Source organism: Silurus aristotelis (assembly GCF_946808225.1).
Source record: "Silurus aristotelis genome assembly, chromosome: 3".
Lineage (NCBI taxonomy): Eukaryota > Metazoa > Chordata > Actinopteri > Siluriformes > Siluridae > Silurus > Silurus aristotelis.
Genome location: NC_139576.1, coordinates 27479371 through 27500878, shown reverse-complemented (window position 1 = coordinate 27500878; position 21508 = coordinate 27479371). Strand labels below are relative to the sequence as shown.

General features: G+C 36.0%; 2 protein-coding genes across 4 annotated transcripts in view; one reads left to right on the top strand and one right to left on the bottom strand.

Moving 5' to 3' along the window:
• LOC310724012 (coiled-coil domain-containing protein 148-like) overlaps nucleotides 1-2801 on the top strand; it is a 129761-nt gene extending 126960 nt beyond the window's left edge. For both annotated transcript variants that reach the window (XM_083537751.1, XM_083537750.1), the window contains exon 15: nucleotides 1805-2801. In XM_083537751.1, coding sequence (XP_083393877.1) covers nucleotides 1805-1951 — 147 coding nt within the window. In that variant the 3' untranslated portion in view covers nucleotides 1952-2801. The remainder of the gene's footprint in view (nucleotides 1-1804) is intronic.
• Nucleotides 2802-2995: 194 nt separating this feature from the next.
• Nucleotides 2996-8059, bottom strand: upp2 (uridine phosphorylase 2). 2 transcript variants are annotated; one of them, XM_083537809.1, is made up of 8 exons: nucleotides 7942-8059; nucleotides 7786-7830; nucleotides 7175-7289; nucleotides 6629-6787; nucleotides 6238-6352; nucleotides 5800-6009; nucleotides 4842-4988; nucleotides 2996-4284 (listed from the first exon to the last, which is right to left on the bottom strand). In XM_083537809.1, exons 2-8 carry the CDS (start codon nucleotides 7824-7826, stop codon nucleotides 4145-4147), a joined length of 927 nt encoding a protein of 308 aa, XP_083393935.1. In that variant the 5' UTR covers nucleotides 7827-7830; nucleotides 7942-8059; the 3' UTR covers nucleotides 2996-4144. The 2 variants fall into 2 exon arrangements, with proteins under 2 accessions (XP_083393935.1, XP_083393934.1); XM_083537808.1 differs by having other exon boundaries at nucleotides 7786-7837; nucleotides 7942-8043.
• Nucleotides 8060-21508: the final 13449 nt, after the last annotated feature.

Sequence of the window (21508 nt, the reverse complement as noted above, 5' to 3'; positions counted from 1 at the left end):
ATTAATTCTTATATAATTCACATTATAAATATATACTTAAAATAATTATTCACAATTGAATTAATGGATTTGTGATAGAAGGGTTTCTGCGAGTGAAAAGGAAAGTTTATAGGACTGTGGCGAGACCTGAGATGTTGTATAGTTTAGCGATGTGCAGGTAGTTGGTGTGAAAGAGGCAGATGTAGAGGATGGGGGGTATAGAGACTTCTAATGGTAGAAGCTGAAAGAAGAACAAGAAGAATTAATTTATAAATGTAATTTTTAAATAGTTTATAATAATGAAAGTAATAATTATAACAACAAAACTACTATTACTAATACTAATAATAACATTATATACATCCTTCCCTGGACACATCTGGTTTTAGACAGTGTTTGTCCACAGTTAAGTTGTCTACCTTACTGGAATATTGACACAGAGCAATGGGACAAGGCCAAACAGTGATTCAACATTTTTCCGTCATGATAAAGTGTGTTATAACTTCACAACACTGCCTGTGTTTCATAATATGGACTTTTCAGGACCATGCCCTCAGAATCAAGATCAGTTACCAAGATAAGTGACTAATTTTAAAATCAGGATTAAAAAAAAACAAAGATTTAATTTAATTTAATTTCCCTTATTCTATTTGAGAGTCAGGGTGCAGGTCATTCAGATAGGGTTAATATAACATTGTTTTTAAGAACTGTGAGAAATAAACTATTTCAAACAAAAGTTAGAATGGAGAAAACGCCATTCTTGAACTGTTGTAACTGCTATAACTGCTTTACACACACACACACACACACACACACACACACACACACACACACACACACACACACACACACACACACACCACAACACAATTTTCTCTCTTCCTCTTTTGAAACTCTTCAAAATGTGCTGTTATGAAATGATCATCACTTCAGGGTAAAAACAGTACCGCGGCTTCACAGCGGCAGCATCCCAAAATCTTTTTTTTATAACATCACACATCCAAGTGTTGTATTCCTTATTAATTTATTAAAACATTCAGGAATGGGCAGTACTTATTTCAAATATAAAATAGGATTTTGTCATTTGTATTTGATAGGATTTGATGAAAATGGCTTCACATTTTCATCAAAAAACTTCAGTGGTTTGTGTTTTTGAAGTTTTTAAATACTGTAAAATTTGTAAGAAGTCGACATGATGACATCATATAAATGCAGCCTCTGATTAGTGCCTACTCAATACTTTGCCCAGACTTGTTAATATCAGAAAAGAGAATTGTTTTAAATGGAAGAACGTTTTGAAGGTAAGAAACCAGTTGCTATGAATGCAGGTGCCATCAGTTTCTTCTTATGAATGACTTGTTAGTCATTGAGTCGGTGTTCCTGATGCAAAGTAGCCCTTCGATACCAAACGCCAAGTAACTAAATTAGGATATTTGATCTATTAACTGGTTGCATATGTCAGATTTATTGTGTGACTCCGAGAAAAGATGTTGCTTTCAGACATTGTTTACTTAATAGACCGAGAGTGTAATGGTGAAGAACAGATCAAACAGGCCAACTGATGGAATGTTTGAGAAGAAATGTTCTGCTCCCTTGTCAAAGTATTTTTTTGTATTTTTAAAATAAAAAATTACAATAGTTTATTTTGGTATGTATGATGTAGCATGATGTAGCTGCTGTATTTAGTACTTTATTTTAATACACTTAAAGTTAAGGTATTTGTTATTTTATTTGAAAGTATATTTCGATGTATCTTTGCCCAACACAGAACACATTCATGAGTGAGTGTTTTATTTCTGTGTGTGTGTTTGTGTGTCTGTTACAGATCGTGTCCGACCCTCGGGTGCGTGTAGAGCAGGCGCTCAGGAATGCGGGTCTTCATCAAACACATTACGCAAGAGCACTGCTTTCAGAAATCCCACCGCCGAAACCACCACGACGGGACACAGAATCCACCGCCTTTAAGTCCTAACCTTTTTATATCTCTCTTATGATTTAACTTATGTGGGGGAAAAAACAAGAACAGGAACAGGACATTCTGTTCCACAGTAGAGCGACATGATTTTTATTCCAGGCAGAAACTTGAATAAAAAGGAAAAGAAAGAATAATAATTTTTCCACATACTGCATAATACTGGAAATATAATGCTTTACCAAAGCGATGTAATATTCTATTTTAAATGTGAATTTATAATTCAGTTAAATCTGAACAACAATACTGCTGAAATGAGGGTTACACTTGTGGGTCTATTAATGTGTGTCTAAGAGACGATGGTTTTAAATAGGGATAAGTGTCCAGTCTTTGATGTAGTATGACTGCAGGTTTTTAAATCCAATTGATCAGGACTTCACATTTGAGTGTAATATTTTACCTTCTATCTCCACTTTTAACTCCATTTCAAAAGAAGAATCACATCTTTGTACATCATACATAATATTGTGTCAAATAACAAGCTGTCGTGAAACCCCAAGTGTAACCCAATGGTTCTGGTGAAAGTGTGTGAATATTGGGGTCTCTCATCACACCATGTATCTGGTGCAATTCAGTGCCCCCCATAGTCACAGTCTTTCAAATGTAGTTCTTATTCAGTAAAAGAATACTTTCACTTTTGATACTTAAGTATATTAAAAAAAGTAAAAAAAAAAACAAAACTGGATACTGGATTAATACTGTAGTTAAGTTTATATTTTTACTCAAGTACCACACAGATTTAATGATCTGGACTTCTTCTTTGAAGACTGATGAGTTTAGTCTGAAGGCACCTTACACATGGCAGTTGATCTGGTCATTATCAAATAAACCACCTGATTGAAATACTTTATACTTAGGATGCGTTTCAATGTTATTACGCTGAATAAAACAAGGCACGAGTTTTGAAACCAACCTACCAACCAACAGCATTTGTGTTTGATGTGCTTTAGTGTGTCAGTGCATATGGGTAAGGATATAGATTTGATTTGCAGAGATCCATTTAAAAAAAAAGCACGATAAGAACGACTTTTTCAAAGAAGTAGATATTTTGGACAGTACATTTATTTACACAAGCAGTAAGAAACACTTTATTACAGATATTCGATTCTGCACCTTTGGAAAGACATTTAGCACCTTAGAAAAATCATTACGATTCAAACTCAAGTACTTTGTGCAATGAGAATACAAATAAACAGTAACATTTAACATATCTACAACATATGTACAGTAATCAAACCACAGCATTGACAAATACGTCTTATAAACATTATATACAGGCTTTTGTAGCTGTTGATTATGTTTTTCACTAAATCAAACATTGCACATATTTCTTTTAAACCTTTTTCAGAATGCATTATTTTTTCAACCTGGTCTACTGCAAATCTAGCACGTATATGCGATCACAGAACACACCTTTTAATACAGTAATGTGTATCTCAACAGTTCATTAAGTATTTCCAATGAATGGATTTGCTTATTCAAATACATGAATTTGGTCATAAGTTATGTTAAATTGTGTTATCATGGTTGTATTAGTCTTTGTCTTGGAATATCTTACTCATGTGCGATATGCTTCTTTAACCAACTGGATAATCACTGCACCATCACTGCAACTTTTTGCCATGGGCCAATCTATTTGTCTGTCCATCTGTCTGGTTATCCATCCATCTATCTATCAATTTATATCTATTTGTCTTCATTAATTCGTCTGTCTCCGTGTTTGTTACGATAAGGTTTATGTCTCTGGACGTTAACCATCAGCTACTGCACCCTCACCTGTCCTGCTCTTTGTCACCTTGATTAGCACTTGCATATAGTCTTATCTTTCACAGTACTCTTTATCTCGCATTTCTATGCTTTTGGTTTTGCTTATGGTTATGCTCAGGTTTGCTTCTTTGTTCTGGTTATCAGAACAACTGTAATCAAATTCTCTCACATATCCCAAAATATTAATGTCTGAAGAGTGTAGTTTGTAATCACACCTTTTTACTGAACTGCCTATAACTGATGATAAACAGTCCCAATTATTTTTGTCTATAATAGCTAGAGTATTTTTTTTCAGTGTTAAAATGGCTGTCCATGATCACCTTGATCATCAGACGAAAGCTACAAAGACAGGAGATAGAGATTCAGGGTGGAGAAATAGTTCTAAAATCTGGAATTAAATAATAAGACACACCAACAATAATGTTTTCAGAGAAGTGTCAAGTGTTTTTTGATGAAATGAGCCACCAGGTACTGAGGTCTCTGCTGGTATTCTACCAGCACGTCATGGGGCGTGGAAATCTGGTCCCCTTCCAACCGGTTCAGCAGAGTTACACAGATCACTGCAGCTGCACAAACACATCTGATTAATACTCTATGTCCTGAGAGCATAATAAGTATAATGTGTAAGATAATAGACGTTGGTATAAAAGGTATCATGTCAATCAGATTTATCTGAGGCTGCATGCTCTGACTTGTAAAGGATTTATCAATTTAGGTTCTCAAAGAAGTTTTTCTTTTTGGGGGGGCAGTGTGCTGAGCATGTGGTGGTTATTTAAATCCCTAAATTGCACTGAAATGTTGTGATTAAAAGCTTTCCAGTGCGTCAGGCTTGCCTACATGTCATCTGTGACTCGTTCACAGTAGATTCAGCGATTTAGTAAATGAGTTGTTTGCGCATTTAAAGGTTATTAAAACATTAAATTACAATACTTAGCTATAACTGTAGTTTGACAGATCAAAGCTCGACATGTGTAACCGTTTGGAAAAACATCCCACAAGATAGTAATTGCTAGTGATTATGAACTTTAATTTAAGATTGAATGGCCATTTGGGAATGTCATAAAGTAAAAAAAAAAACCCAAGCAGTTACAAATGTTTGAAAGCGGAACAGTTTGCAGTGTACCTTTAAGGTTGCAGATGCGACACATGGCAGCAAAGACAGTGGACTCCATTTCAATGTTCTTGATGCCAGCCTCATGGGCCTTCTTCAGATACTCCAGCTTTTCCTCAGTGGAGAAGGAGCACAGAGCACCGTCCAGTCTGCCCTGGCCTGTGGCAGAACAAGACAATTATAAAGTACCATAAAGCAGGGTGTGTTATCAAGCTTACCTGGAATGACATCATATCTAATACAAATGGAAAATATTCTGTATATTTCTTACACATTTATAGTGAGAATTCAATTCTGAAATTGTGAAGGAATTATAACTAAACAAACATGTGCATAATCAGATTCTGAATACACATAACTTTACCTTGGGAATATTTATTTTTTGACTTCGCATCTCCTTTGAGGGTAAACATTTTTTCAATATAGCTCTATTTTACAGTTTATTGCTAATATTCTTTAATATTGTATAAAATATGACAAATACAAAATATGGACAGAAAATGTTCTTGCTGGGAAAATCTAAATAAAGACTTTAATATGTCTTAAATATAGTTGCCACCTGCTTTCTCATCAGGGGCAAACTTACACCATCTTATTCTTTATCACCGCATTATCTGTGTAAAGCTGCTTTGAGACAATGTTCATAGTTAAAATACAAATAAAAATGAATTGAATTGAATTTAATATCTGGGCCATATTCCTCTAATGTGCATGACATTTATGTTAAAACAGTTAAAAAGGAAAAAATTTAGAGGACTTGCAATTTAATATTATCAAGAAATTGATTTAAAGTAATATCCCTCTTATCATTTTCACATATTTTTTAGTTATATCTCTTCAATGTGTCCAAAAGATATGCAAACTTTTGCATTCAAGTGCATAATGTGTAATTGTCAAGGCTCTATATGGCTCTATATAATGACAGTGTATAACAGTAAAACGTTCATGGTCCTAATCCAGGTTGGTTCACCTTCATAGAAGTCGTGTGTGCACATGGTGTTCCCGATAACGGAGGGACAGTTGGGCAGTTTAGTGGAACACTGCAAGAGCTCTTCTGCCATGCCCTTATCCAGCTCTGTGCTCCTGGTAATCACTTTACCAAGAACCACCTGCTCAAACTGCGGCCTGAAGAAAGAATCCACCGCTTTGTCAGTGATCACCACCGTGCCAGGAGGAAGACCTTAACACACACATACACAAAAGGGTAAGAAGTAATGTTAAGCTCTGATTAAAAATCTAATTCAAAAGTCTAATTCAAACTTATACATACAGATGTTCTTGCACAGAAAAAAAGGTTGCTTTTGTTAAATAAGTGTTTATGGTTATGTATGATTAGTATTATCACAGTAATGAATTTAATGTAGGAACTAGGTTGTAAAAAGGAAATGTGAATGTGAAGTTTAGATACCAATGCCTCCTGAGGTGCCGATGCGAAACACCATAACATCACTACAGTGAGCGTGGTACAGGAGCTTGATGAGTTCGTGCAACATTATGGAGATGGATGGGACACCCATACCATGCTGGGAAAAGATAAAGAAATATAATCTGTCAATGATTACATTTTGCTTTAGGGAATTTAAATGTTATAAATCCTAATATAATTAACTAGAAAAACCACTACTATTTCTAGAACTTTACTTACTACTGTTTTACTAGTACTATTAATGCTAATACTAAGACTATTAAATTCAAACACTATTACAACAACTACTACTAATAATATTTACTACTGTTATTACTATTACAACTATTAATACTAATATTACTACTACTGCTACTACTCCACACACACTCACACTGATGGATAGCACAGGCCCCGCTTTGTACATGGAGTAGCGGTCAGTCCCCTCACAGATATCGCTGATATCATCAGCATTACCTGGAAGCTCCAGCTGCTGATGGATGAACTGAGCAAAAGATCTCATTCGGTTGGCACTGCCTCCGACACACACAAACTACACAACACCATTAGACAGACACACATATAGACACAGGGATATACATTACCATTTTGAGCAAGTAACATTGGAGTGTGAAATGTTGCTGGTGTTTGAAAGTATTGCACACAATAAAATATGGTAGCAAAAAAACAAAAACAAAATAATACCGTGAAAATACAACCAACAAAATGAAACAGTTTGTTTTTTGTTTCTAAAGAATGAATGCAAAAGGTTCAAAATGGCTGCAGATATCATGAAGAGGAGGACTTGGAGCACTATGGAAATTTCTGGAAGCTTTGAGATGACATGCAAATTAGCACTCTGCATAAAAAAACCCAGTGCAGCCTATATTTCTCTACTCTCTTCTTCTTTTCCTTTTATTTCTTTTTCCTTTTTACACACCTTAATGTCACCAAACATGGCAGGCAGGTTGTGGGTCTTTGTGCCCAGGTTAAAGTGGTAAAGTATGTCCTCTTCCATGTTATCCAGGTGAGGGTTATTAACATACTGCTTCTGTCTGTGAGGAAAAGAGAGATGTAGAGATGTAAATCTTTAAACGACATGGTAAATGGTCGCATTATCATCTTCTTAACTTATATCTAATATTTCATATTACAAGATTACAGCAAGCTAGCATTAAATCTATTTCAAAACATTCAAGTGTAAATTTACTATTTATTTTATTTTTTTAAAAGGAGCAAAATGATCCCCTAATAAAATTTTTTTTTAAAGCTTAAAATGAGTTAAACGAAAAGAAAATGGACAACTAAGGTTTTAAATGATTTACTTTATTTGATAAATGTACCTGTATTAAAAATATTTAAAGATATCATTCTGTATGTATGTATGTATGTATGTATGTATGTATGTATGTATGTATGTATGTATATTTATACCTAGCTAGCTAATTATCAATTTTGACTCATTCTTGTTCAGAAATGAGTCAAATGCCATGATGAACAGTGAAGTTGTATGCCAAAAAATACAATAGAAGCAAAAAAGCAATCCCTTACTCTATATATCCAGTGTGTAAAATTGGAGCCATGACTGCCATTCAACTTCAATCTAAAAAGAGAAATGAGATTTCATTTATAATGTTACAACAAATCACTTCTATAAATCATATATACTTATAGACTATCAATTAACATCATCAACATAATCCTTACTGTATGCTGGCTGAATCTAGAAATCTTTCTGGTGAAAAGCCCCTGAATTCCAATAAGAAATGCGCTCTAAATGCACTTGAAAAGTGGTGTTTTAAACAAGTATATGTTTTTATGGAAAGCTGGAGCTGATATAGCTTTGGTTCATAACCCCGTGATCATGCTGATTGGTTGTGAAAGGAGGTGTAGCGTCTGTTCTACCTATCCAACTTTCCACCCCTTCAATCAGCTGACTGCCTCCCACTGTTATCTGGTTACTGATCTCGGGTCCATTTTACTTTCTCAGACATAATAAAATAAACCTTAAACACAAACAGAATGAGAAACAGAAATGTGTAAATGCAACACTGACCTCTTTAACCTTTTGTGTTATTGTGTGTAGTAGTGTGTAGTCTGACGTCAATCGTAAAATCATTCAAAAATGGGTTGGGTTCCAGGACATTCTGTAGCGCTGTTATACAAAACACACTAAAACTGTTACACAACCATGGGGCATATACAAACACCCGATCTGGATCTTGACCTGACACATAAGAAACACATTGACAAAACAAAGTTAATATATTTTAAACTTCTTCTTCTTCTTCTTCTTTCAGCTGCTCTCATTAGGGGTCGCCACAGCGGATCATCCGTCTCCATACCCCCTGTCCTCTACATTTGCCTCTTTCACACCAACTACCTGCATTTCTTCCTTTACCACATCCATGAACCTCCTCCTTGGCCTTCCTCTTTTCCTCCTTCCTGGTGGCTCCATCCTTAGCATCCTTCTACCAATATAACTCATGTCCCTCCTCTGCACATGTCCAAATCAGCTCAATCTCGCCTCCCTCACCATGTCACCAAAACATCCTACATGGGCTGTCCCTATAATAATTTAATTTCTAATCCTGTCCATCCTCGTCACTCCCATGAAAACCTTAACATCTTCAGCTCTGCTACCTCCAGCTCCACCTCCTGTCTTTTACTCAATGCCACTGTCTCTAAACCATACAACATCGCAGGTCTCACCACAGTCCTATAAACTTTCCCTTTCATTCTTGCAGATACCCTACTATCACAAATCACTCCTGTCACTCTTCTCCACGCACTCCGCCCTGCCTGCACTCTTTTCTTTACTTCCCTAACACACTCTCCATTACTCCAGAACTCCACCTTTTTTACCTCTTCTCCCTGCAACCGCACCACTCCACTTCCCTCCCTTTCATTCACACACATGTACTCTGTCTTACTCCTACTGACTTTCATTCCCCTTCCCCTTCCAGCACATATCTCCACCTCTCAAAGATCTTCTCAACCTGCTTACTACTCTCACCACAAATCACAATATCATCTGCAAACATCATAGTCCAGGGAGACTCCTGTCTGACCTCATCCGTCAACCTGTCTATCACCACTGCAAACAGGAAAGGGCTCAGGGATGATACTTGATGGAGTTCAACCTTCACCCTGAACCAGTCTGTCTTTCCTACTGCACACTTCACTGCTGTCACACTGTCCTCATAAATGTCCTACACCACCCTTGCATACTTCTCTGACACACCAGACTTTCTCATACAATACCACAACTCCTCTCTTGGCACTCTGTCGTACGCTTTCTCTAAATCCACAAATACACAATGGAATTCCTTCTGTCCTTCTCTATACTTCTCCATCAACATTCTCAAACCAAATAAGCCATCTTTATTGCAAGTTAATATATTTTAAACATTTACACTATATTGAAAAAAGTTTGAGGACCCTTGATTATGAGATTGGTATGTGCTTTTTAAACATCCAATTACACATTTAGTTTCTATTTGCAGTTATAATCCCCTTCGACTACTCACCTCCAAATACATATGCAATTGTGTGCCGCCAACATTGTGGTAACAGTTTGGGGAAGAACCACATATTGCTAGAAAATCAGGTGTCCCCAATACGTTTGTCCATATAGCGTATATCTCTTGCAAAATGCAAATTTCAATGTTTTTACTGAGTTGCACAGATGGCACATTTACTCTAACTTGGCTTTGAGATGTACAGTGAGGTTTAACTTATTCAAAGTAATGAATTGTCATGTAAAATATTCCACAGAGGTGAAAGGACTTTTCAAACAACGATCGAAATTCTCACAGCTGTGAGACATTAACTTTAATTATCAAACACTGTCCAAATGATAAATGATCCTCTGGCCTGTTTACACTGCTAGAGTTAAAATTCGATATTCTATTAAATCTCCATTATTGTAATTAGAAGGCCATTAGTGGGAAATTGAGAAGCGATGTAGAAGGGGACTTAATGAATGTGAATGTATTTGTATTGGGATTTTTCTCACATATAAATTAGCAAATGGTTATTTGAAGACTTGTTATATACAATCCAAAGACAGGTTTTATCTCAGCAATATGAATGGAGTCTTATTGTGTTATGTATGTTTATTAAGAAACTGGTGGCTATGGTAAATTAGCAAAATAATTGCTCATGTTAATAAGGTAATTCACTGTGAAAGGGTGAATGAAGATGTGGTTACTCTCTGTAGACCTGTAGTCTTTATCAATAAATATATTCTAAAACTGGCTCATTAGTACCCAGACTAAGAATACATCAGTCTAAAACTCTTTAGACATTGTAGGAAGACTACTAGAGATTCACATGTTTAGATATCAAGTGAATATTTGTTCCACCGACTTGGTGCCAGAACAGAGAAGAGCCTGGAAGCATGTCTTCCTGGTACCCAGAGAGATGGTGAGACCAGCTGAGTATTGGTTGAGGATCAGAGAGTGCAGTATGTGGTGAGATAAGTGCTCTGATTTTAAGGGGTGCTGGTCCATTTGTGGCTTTGTAGGCACACATCAGTGTTTTAAATCTGATGCTGGCAGCTACAGGAAGCCAGTGGAGATGAGGGGTGGTGTGGGAGAACCTAGGAAGGTTGAAAACAACTCCTATGACTCATTCTGACTCAGTTAAAGAGGCTCAATGTCCAGACCTGCTAGGAACATGATGCAGTTGTTCAGACTTTTTTGCAATGACCTGGGACTGAACAAGCACCTGAGTGGCCTGTGTGAACAGAAAAATACCAGTTCTGCTGATGTTGTAAAGGAGAACTAGATATGAGCGTGTTAGATTGGCAGTGTAAGAAGAACAGGACACTTGATTGCAATATGAGAAGGTATTTAATCTGAATACAATCTTGTAATAGATAGACATTCACATTTTGCAATCATGAAAAAACATTCTTAGTCTCCTGGTCATTAATAGTCATTTCTTTGCTTTGGCACATCTCAACCCCTTTACTTCAAAAAGCTGCTTTCTTATTCTTTTTTTTGTAATTCTTCAATGCTAAATTGTACCGAAAGAAAATCCTCAAGTTATCTAGATGGCCTAAGGTTAGCTTTGCTGGGCGTGTAGTCAGTGAAGCAACAACCAGAGACTTTTTCACCAACCCTAAATAATTTTTCAGGGTAAAACACAGTTAAGATCTGATCTTGATGTGCTGCACAATTACCACAATGGACTGTTGTAATAGGCTTATCGCACATGGCCTACAGAAAGGCAGTGAAGGGCAGAACTGGATGCATCAGTACATCCATCTTTACTTATCTTTATTTTTCTGTGTGTAAAAGGCTGTCACGTGTGAGGAAACCCAGAACGGCTTTTTTTTTCGTGAAGTTTTGAAGCCAACACATAATGCAAGTTTCACAATGTCTGCAATAATAATGCACACTAAAGATAAAGCACACTGTATCTCTGTCCTGTGACTGGTGTGAGACTTATATCGCCGTTATCACTATTAGCCATCAGTTATATAAATATATAAATAATAAATCTTTATTTCTATCTATCTATCTATCTATCTATCTATCTATCTATCTATCTATCTATCTATCTATCTATCTATCTATCTATCTATCTATCTATCTATCTATCTATCTGTTATTTTTTTCAGAGAACATTCAGCATGGCTACTGGCCAAAAGAAACACAGACACTGGTCCAGATCTGTTTGTTAAAGTTGTTGTTAATGTTTTGTGCTTTTGGATGGTGTAATCATGTTGCTCTTTGCTCTCTCTGCTTTACAGGAATTTATGGACAAAAACACACAGAGCAGAAATGCCCAAACTAGGGCCAAGGGATGACCTTTGTTTATGCCATGTATGAGAAAAGAGAACAAAATGGGGGAAAAAAACACTGATGCAGATCTTCATTTATTATTAAAATATTTTTTTGTTTGTTTTTAGGCAGCATTCACTTTGTCAGTACCTCTATGGGCAGACTTACAGTCTGATAAACTTGAAGAAGTATAATATCATAAGTATATCATGATTTGAAAAAACTAAAAACAAATATGGACCATCTCACTGTCTTTCATTAGATGTCATGGATATTACAAACATATGGCTCTATTAGGCATTGAACTCTATTGTTCTTATATGTTCTTATGTTGTATTGTTGATGCTGGATCTGTGATGATCACAAATGTTGAGCTCATAAAACTAGGAGCTACTATCCATAAAGACTGTATAAGACTGCAGAAAGAACATCACTTATAATCTTACACTCCAGTAATCATGTTAGTTCTCTCTCTCCAGTGTTCTGTATTGTTGAAAGATTTATGATCACACTCTTGATATCACCCAAATGAGGATGGGTTCCCCTTTTGAGTCTGGTTCCTCGCAAGGTTTCTTCCTCATAACATCTAAGGGAGTTTTTCCTTGCCACAGTGGCCACGGCTGCTGAGGAGAGGAAACTGGCACATTATTTCCGTTCCTGGCACAGAAGTGTTTCATATTAAACCACACTGAGCTTTAAAGAAAGGTTTTTCAAATGCAAGAAGAAGGACATAGACAAAACCCACAAGATACAAATCGATCTCTAGGCTTCAATTTCCGTTTTGGCAGATATGAAAAGATAAACATAATATAAGTGATTCACACTCTGTAATCTTCTCTGTAATCATGAATCTCTTCGTACTCTTCGTTTTACAGCTAGCAATAAAGCTTGTTTGCTTTTATTCGAGGCTTTAGCTGAAATAAAACCATCATTGTGCACCTTTAGAGCTTTGCACATCACATAGTGCGAAATGATTTCAGAACATGTTAACATTTCTTTTAGGTTTGAAATACAATTTATTATAGGAGTGAGTCGATTTTGTTTGTTTAGATAATACAGCATTATGGATATAATAATTCACAGGATAAACAGAATGAATGAATGAGTCAATCTGCATATGCTGTCATTTAACTTCTTAAGGACAAGTTTTACATTTACAGCATTTAGCAGATGCCTTTATGGTACCTTACAATAGTGGTGGTGGAATTTGGACTCGCAACCAATGTGCTATTTACGTGTTTCAAATAGAAAGCAGACTGCATTTTTTTCTCTGTGAGAAATGTAAGCAGTGGTGTACAGTAAGGAAGTAAATGTAATTTGTTACTGTACTCGAGTAGCTTTTTCACATAGTTGTTCTTTACCTAAGTATTTCCATGTGTGGAGACTTTTACTTTGACTTTATGAGATTTCAAAGTCAAATATTTTACTCTTTACTCGACTACATTTTGAGAAATCAGTCGTTCCTTTTTGTTTATGAGCAGATTAAAATTTAACTGGTCAAACATGAAGAAAGTCACCAATCAGGGTCGAGTTCTGTTTTAAACTTGTTTTGATTTCCGATTGGTGGTATCTACTGCACCAACATACAGTTCAGCGTCAGTTCAACAGCAGAACATTTTAAGCGGAATAAATGATCAAATAAACTTCTGATTCTAACTTGCCATGACACTCGTGGTCTTATTTTGCACAATTTATTTCTATAGTTGAACAAAAGATTTTGGGCTCATGATAATTTGCATTCATATTAATCAGTATTTGACTCATTAATTTCATTCTATTTAAAGATTGTTGTGCTCAGAGTAACTTTAGAGTCTTTTTACATAAACTGAGTTGATTGAGCAAAGGGTCTTGTGACAGTCTTGGAACATCATAGCTATTATAAATAATAGTATTTTGGATACTTAAGTAGATTTGAATGCAACTACTTTTGTACTTTAGCTCAAGTTAAAGTTTAAAGGGACATAGTGTTCCTGTCCAAAGGTGATCTAGGACTGAAAAAAGATGATGAGAACATAGTTAATACTGAGACCACGTGCTGCTTTTGAGCTAAAACATAAACACGGTCAGTGTAAAGGATTCTCTCAAAACATACAGCTCTGGTGACCTGATATACATACCTGCCATCATATATATTAAATAGGTATTTTTTTTACAATTCTATTATTAATACATAATGAAAAGTACATTAATAAGAAGTAAACTGGCTTAAAAAATGATCTTAGTCAGTGATTAAAGGTATACAGAAAGTCTTGAGAACGTTTTGAAAGGTTTGACAGAATAAAGAGATTGCCATCTAGTGGCTATCGACTCTTAGTGCACTTCCCATGTACAGTATAGTCTGAGACCTACACGATCCAAATAGAGAGTCATACTAACATTTGTAAAAGGAAAAAAAAAAAACATTTGGAGTTCAAGGACTATCTTTAAGTCTTGAATTCAGACTATCAAGTGTTATTCTATTAGGTCTTTGGTGGTGTTCCTGTTATCCAAAGTCAATTTTTCCATCTGCACCACTGCGCTACCGAAAATGGACCTGCGCTGTGCAACACTTCCCGACTATTGCTTTGCTAACAAGCACTTTTTTTAAACCTAATCAATTGCACTGCTAAATGCTTGGAACAAAATCTGATCCCACGCCGGCCACAATTGTATTGGCGTAAAAGCTTGAGTGCGAGAGGAGCATCTGAGTGGTATCAATATGATCTCTGCAGTCACCTTCTCATCCCCTGTGGTAGCTCTCAGCCTCTTTCTCTGTCTTTCTCTCTCTCTCTCTTTCTCTTTCTCTTACACTGACTTACCATCGTTCCCGAAGGGAGGCTCGGGTAGCCACAAGGCCCAGATTCACTTTCCTGGAATTCTTCATAGTTCATGCAATCTAGGACAGGTCTTTTTTGGTTGGGCTGAAAGAAGAAAACTATTATAGTGATATGTTCGCTCATAGTGAGAAATGGAGAGTGAGAGAAAGGGGAAAAGCCACAGTACAGACTAGAAATCTTCATAGACTGTAACACCTGAGTCACTGCCTTTAGCAATTGAGTATGGCAGAAAATAAGGGAGCCAGAAAGCCAATAACATTCAGACAGTGGGCTCCAAATTGATCTTGAGGCTTCAATTTCCTTTTTGGCAGATATGAAAAGACAGAGATGGAGGCAGAATAATGATGTCTATACTCGGCTTGAAGCTATGGAGATAAGCTTCTTTTTTAGATCTGGAAGAACAATAGTGGTGGCAGGAGGAAAACAATTTAGAATTTAGCTTTTGCCTTAATTGTTGTTGTTTCTGGACACACCAAGTCCTTCATGGTTTTTGAGACACGTGCATGTTTCTTTCATTTGTATTCAACAAACTAGTTAAAAGGCAAAAACATACAAGTATTGGACATTGAATGACTAAAAGACTGTTCTGTGGACAGACATTTGTGTTAGTATCTAAAGAAGAACATGTGTAAGATGTGTGTAAGAAGAACAGGAGAGAAGCTGTTAGCAGACTGCTTTACCCCAACAGTCAAACATTGAGGTGGACACATAATGGTTTGGGGTTGTTTTAGGGCAGGGAAGGTTGGATACTTATTCCGGGTGAAAGGAAAACTGAAACAAAATGTCTTCCCTTCCATACTTCAACACCATGCAATTATGTTTGGACTGTGGCTTACTGTAACCAACTTCACCACACAACAAGACAATAACCAAAGCATAAGCCCAAGCTCTGTAAGGGTTATTTAGGGAACAAACAATCAGCTGGAGTGTTATGGAATGGAATGGAATGGAATGGAATGGAATGGCCTGCCCAGTCACCACACCTAAATCCTATTGAACTGCTTTGGGATGAACTGGATCAGAAAAAAATCTCCAACTAGTGAAGAACATCATTGACTTTTTTACAAAGAGGCATGACAAAATATTTCAGGTGAATTATTGGAGAAATTAAAAATCTAATAATAATTCTTTACATTTTTACTGAATTTAAAATGTATTACATTTAATATCAATGTTATTTAATTCATTCTATCAAACTCTTAACTGGTACACATGGTAGACAACCACAGACATTGAACAGACAAATAACAATGTAGATTATAAATGTACTTTAAATGTATGTCATTTAATGTTTACATTATATTACATTTACATTTACATTTGCGGCATTTATCAGACGCCCTTATCCAGAGAGACATACAAAAGTGCTTTAAATCTCTAGTAATTAATAAATCTACACTGGTACGCAAGATTACAAACTTAATATAAATATAACTCGAATTCTACAAACTTTGAAAGTGATCATTTAGGTATTTCAGGAAGAGGTAGGTCTTCAGTCGTCGTTTGAAGATAATCAGGGACTCTGCTGTACGGACATCTAGGGGAAGTTCATTCCACCACCTCGGTGCCAGAACAGAGAAGAGCCTTGAAGTGTACTTACCTCTCATTCTGAGAGAAGGAGGTACCAGTCAAGCAGTGCTGGAGGACAGCATGGTGCAGTGCGAGATGTGATGAGGTCACTGAGGTAAGATGGTGCTGGTCCATTTTGGCCTTGTAGGCAAGCATCAGTGTTTTGAATCTGATACATGCAGCTACTGGAAGCCAGTGAAGGGAGCGCAGCAGTGGGGTGGTGTGGGAGAACTTGGGCTGGTTGAACACAAGTCGTGCAGCTGCGTTTTGGATCATTTGCAGTGGACGAATAGCGTTCAGGGGAAGACCTGCCAGCAGAGAGTTGCAGTAGTCAAGTCTTGAAATTACAAGAGTCTGAACAAGCACCTGGGCAGCCTGTATGGACAGAAATGGTCGAATCCTTCGGATTTTATAGAGAAGAAATCGACAAGAACGAGCAACATTAGCGACATGTGGGAAGAAAGACAGTTCATTGTCCATAGTTACCCCAAGGTTACGAGCAGTGGCTGAAGGGGAGAGCAGAGAGTCATGAAGTGTTATTTGGAGATCTTGACCTGGAGATGAATCACCTGGAATGACCAGCAGTTCTGTTTTGCTTGGGTTGAGTTTTAGTTGGTGAGCACTCATCCATGAAGATATGTCTGAGATATATTAGAAGTTGCTGGGAGTATTGAATATTCACTGTATTGCATAACTGTTTCCTGGACATATAACAATAAACTCTTGTAAAAAAAAATATATTAACCTGTAAATGTAATTGTTGCAACAAAAAATGGTGATACAGCAATTAAGAGTTTTAAATATCTGAACTGACAGGTAAGAGAGCAGTTAGTTACAAGATGCAAATAAATATTTGTGCCAAACATATTTTTGTACAACCTTTTCAGGCTACACTCAGTTATGTAAGTATTATATTGTTTAAAACATAATGTTGTGTTATGTATAAGAAAATAATGAATGATGTGATGTGACCCAACCTGAAATCAAGTTACTACCAAATCCACTAATCACTTTGTTAAACCAAAACATATGTATAATTTTGTCCATTTATCTTTATCTTACAGTTAATAAGACAAGCAAATGCAACTGAGAAAGTAGAAAATTCAAAGCTTTTTATCCTGAAGACTTTTCTGTAGGACTGCAGGACACAGGTCTGTGCATTTCTGTATGGAATTATACTTGGAAATTGGTCTTGGTACACAGTGTCTTTGTCCTGAGCAAGATTTTGTAAAAATGTATAAATGTTTACTTCTATAAAATATTGGCTAATCAGTGGGGAAATGAACTAATTTAGAGTTTATGGGTTTTTTTTGCCTTGATTTTGATCAGTCTTGCTTTCATTTGTTCTCTCGCACTGGCCTACAGAGCAAAAAAAAAAACAACGAACCCCTCACACCCCACACTGCACCATGAACATCCAATCCTCAACCTTGGCCCCACCATCTTTAGGTATGAAAAGGCATCTCAGTCTTCTCTATTCTGGCACACAAGATAGTGGAACCTGATGTTTAAACAACTGAGTCTCTAGCAATCTCCAAACAACGTCTAAAGACCCACACACCTCCAGAAATACTCATTTTATCACTTTTGCTAAAATAAAAACAACACCACCTCCCTGACTTCAAAGAATGCTAGCAGATGTATAACCTTAAGATTTGACCTTCATCATGTCTAGTTTTAACCTTGGACTTGACTACATCCCACCATAGTGGAAACTTGAAGCAATATCTCAGACTGATATAAAGTGCTGACACTGCAGACTCCTTCCATTAATAATAAAACATCTCACAGCAACCTTGACTGTGGTTCATATTTTTCTTTTTTTCTCATGATCTTATGTAGTTCTGTGTTGTTTTATGTAGCACATTTCTCCTAAAAGAACGTGTTTTTAATTTCAATGTCTACTGTAGTAACAGACAATAAAGCTACATGAACATGACACCTGACACCTTGACCATGTTTATCCCGGTTATGTGGCCAGTCAGTTTTACAGTAACATAAGGTACAGTATAACCATCTGTATAACATACCAAACTTATACCAATAATATGAACCTGTAATTTGTTTTTTTTAATTGATTTGTTGCCATGAATGTTGTTACCGGAACCTTTTTCGGGAAGCATTTGTTTTAAGACTGAACAATGTAACAAATGAGATTCAGGTTTTGACAGCGTGTACCTGCACACCACAGAAGGCTTGGAGAAGGTAAATAACCAGAATGATGTACTTTATTTCTACAGTATTGTTCAGTAGAAGTATGATTATCTGCAACATAACATCGCTAGCTAACAAATGTGAGTTTCAAGTGAACATCTTTGTATTCTTTTACAGGGAAATGTGTCAAAGTCATTGTCTGTGGTAATTACAGAGAAAGTGAAAGATAGAGAGTGTAGAGAGAGAGAGAGAGAGAGAGAGAGAGAGAGAGAGAGAGAGAGAGAGAGAGAGAGAGAGAGAGAAGATAAATATTAGCTTAAAAAATTATTTCCACCCACTATCCAAGATGTCTGAGGAAATCAGCAACAGTTGCAAGGCATGTTGTAGGTGGACAAGGTGTAAGTTATGATGTACGGTTTAATAACTTGCGAATAGCATGGTGATGAATTCACTTGGTAAGTGGAAAGAACATAAAATAAGAAGTGAACAAGTGAGCTGAATGTGCATGAAGTAAAGCAATAGGCCCATTGGTGTGGAAATTTCTTTCATTTAAACATGGAATTGGTTTCTATTCTATTCTATTCTATCTATCTATCTATCTATCTATCTATCTATCTATCTATCTATCTATCTATCTATCTATCTATCTATCTATCTATCTATCTATCTATCTATCTATCTATCTATCTTGCATGCTTATAATCAAGAAAGACAGTTCGCAGTGCTGTACTTAATGGCGTATTTATAAAGTGGATTGTCTTTTGAATTCTCAGTAAGATCTATAACTTATGAACAGCATGAAAGCATCATAAAAAGCACTCAAACATCATATAAATGGGATGTATAGGTCTTGTGTCTCACAGCTGACATTACCATAAAAACTCCTGTAAAAGAAGTTCTGATACAACTTGCACAAAAAAAAAGATGAGAAACTAGTGTGCCGTTTGTTTTACTATTCATGAGTGTTACATATACATGTTATATTCAAAGAGGATATTATATTATATGCATCATTCAAGTTTTGTTTTAATTTTGCAGAAATAAAAATGGTATGCCAAATGTATAACATTAATTATCAAGAAGGATACTTAGTTTAACTCGTTTTAAAGACCGATAACTCATAACTTGTTGCTGTGTACCTGTACTATGCAATGTCAATAAAGTTCTATCTATCTATCTATCTATCTATCTATCTATCTATCTATCTATCTATCTATCTATCTATCTATCTATCTATCTATCTATCTATCTATCTATCTATCTATCTATCTATCTATCTATCTATATACAGCTTTTTAACTTGAAAGTGTATTTGTATTGCTCTCAATGCTGATCTCTGCAATATTCCAGAAGACTGCAGAGTATAAAGAAAATTATAAAAAAAAGTGTTACGTGATTTATTTCTGAATCAGAATTTTGACAGAACCTTGCAAAAGCACATATCTGCTCTGAAGATATGACTTCCAGCTCATATTTCACCTGTAATATTTGTATCACACTATGCCCTCATAAAACAGAATGTGGCAATTCTCCTTAGCTTAGTCTTGTTTTATATACTTCAGAATACATTTAGAAATGTTATTTCCTGTACTTGTGGCAGGACATTAAACAAATAAGATTGAACATACATGTTAAGGGGTGAGTCAATATGTTCAGAAAGTATAAAGAGGGAGGTTAAAATGCTTCAAAGGCAAGAAAAGCTTTCAATATGGCCACCATTTTCAGACTTATCCAGTCTGGGAATTTGATCTAGAATTCATTGTCTCTGTTTTGTGACCTGAAACTGGATCGACAGTGAACAATGGATTATTAAATCAAAGAGAAGCAAGCTGAAAAGCTGAAAGTCTTTTGGAAAATGGTGAAATAAAAGAATATAATGATGTACATGCTGAGAATATGAACCTGTGTGCACCATAGACTTGTTGTTATACAGGTTTAGACTTTTTTGACATTGGTTTTCTTCTTTTCTCCATTAGTAAAAACCGCTTTATTGTAAGTATAGCACAGTGAGTGAAGACTGAGCAGAGGCTTGAGTTATTGACCCATAAAAACATTGATGATGGTCCATTTTATGCAAATTTTGTTCCACTGTGATCTGGGCAATAAATATATTTTTTTTCTGAGCCTTTCCTGTCCTGTACACACCCACAGCATTTTCCTTTTTATAAGCCTTTGTCTGACATTAAAACCTTTCACTCTGGATCTCCACATCTAATGAAATATGTAAGAGACTTTTTTTTCTTTGCCTTCTGATTTCAGTAGTTATAAAGTGCCACTGTGTTCCTAAGCTGTTCTTATTATTACTTACTATTAAATGGCAGACAAAAAAATATATGGCATCTAAAATCTAAAAATGATTCCTGATAGCTGAGAGTGAAAGTGTACCTACGCATGAGCTATGAGCGTGCCAATACATTCACATACTTTTTTCATTTAGTTTGATGTACTGCAGACTGCAAAGTCAAATAAAGAAATACTAAATAATTAAGTTTAATTAAGCTATTAGTTAGTTCTGTACTCTCTAGAGCTCTGGTGAATTTAGCTAACTAGCTGCAAAGAACATCATATGAAAAATATTTATTTTACTAACAATAATCCCTTTTAATTGAACATTCAGTTTAGAACAAATTGCATTTTTTATTAAGCCAAATCATAACCATAATGACAAATATGGCATTTTTTTGGCACCTTAAAGTTTTCAAGTCAAGTCAAGTTTAGAAATAACAGACATTGTCTCAAAGCAGCTTTACAGAAATCAACAGTCAAGGTGAACGGTTTGCATTTATCCCTGATGAGCAGCCGTGGCGACTTTGGCAAGGAAAAACTCCCTTAGATGGGCTACAAGGTTCACAAAGTTGGTCAAGGTTGGCTTTCAAGGGCAAATGCAGTTTGACAATGTCGTTAACACGTCGTTAAATACTACCAGGGCCACATAACATGTTC

Coding starts and splice junctions, on each gene's coding strand:
- upp2 (XM_083537809.1), bottom strand. CDS start 7,826: ATGGCAGTCATGGCTCCAATTTTACACACTGGATATATAGA. Junction 6,788..7,174: donor CCATGTTTGGTGACATTAAG/GTGTGTAAAAAG, acceptor GGTGTTGTGTAG/TTTGTGTGTGTCGGAGGCAG. Junction 6,353..6,628: donor GGCCTGTGCTATCCATCAGT/GTGAGTGTGTGT, acceptor ATCTTTTCCCAG/CATGGTATGGGTGTCCCATC.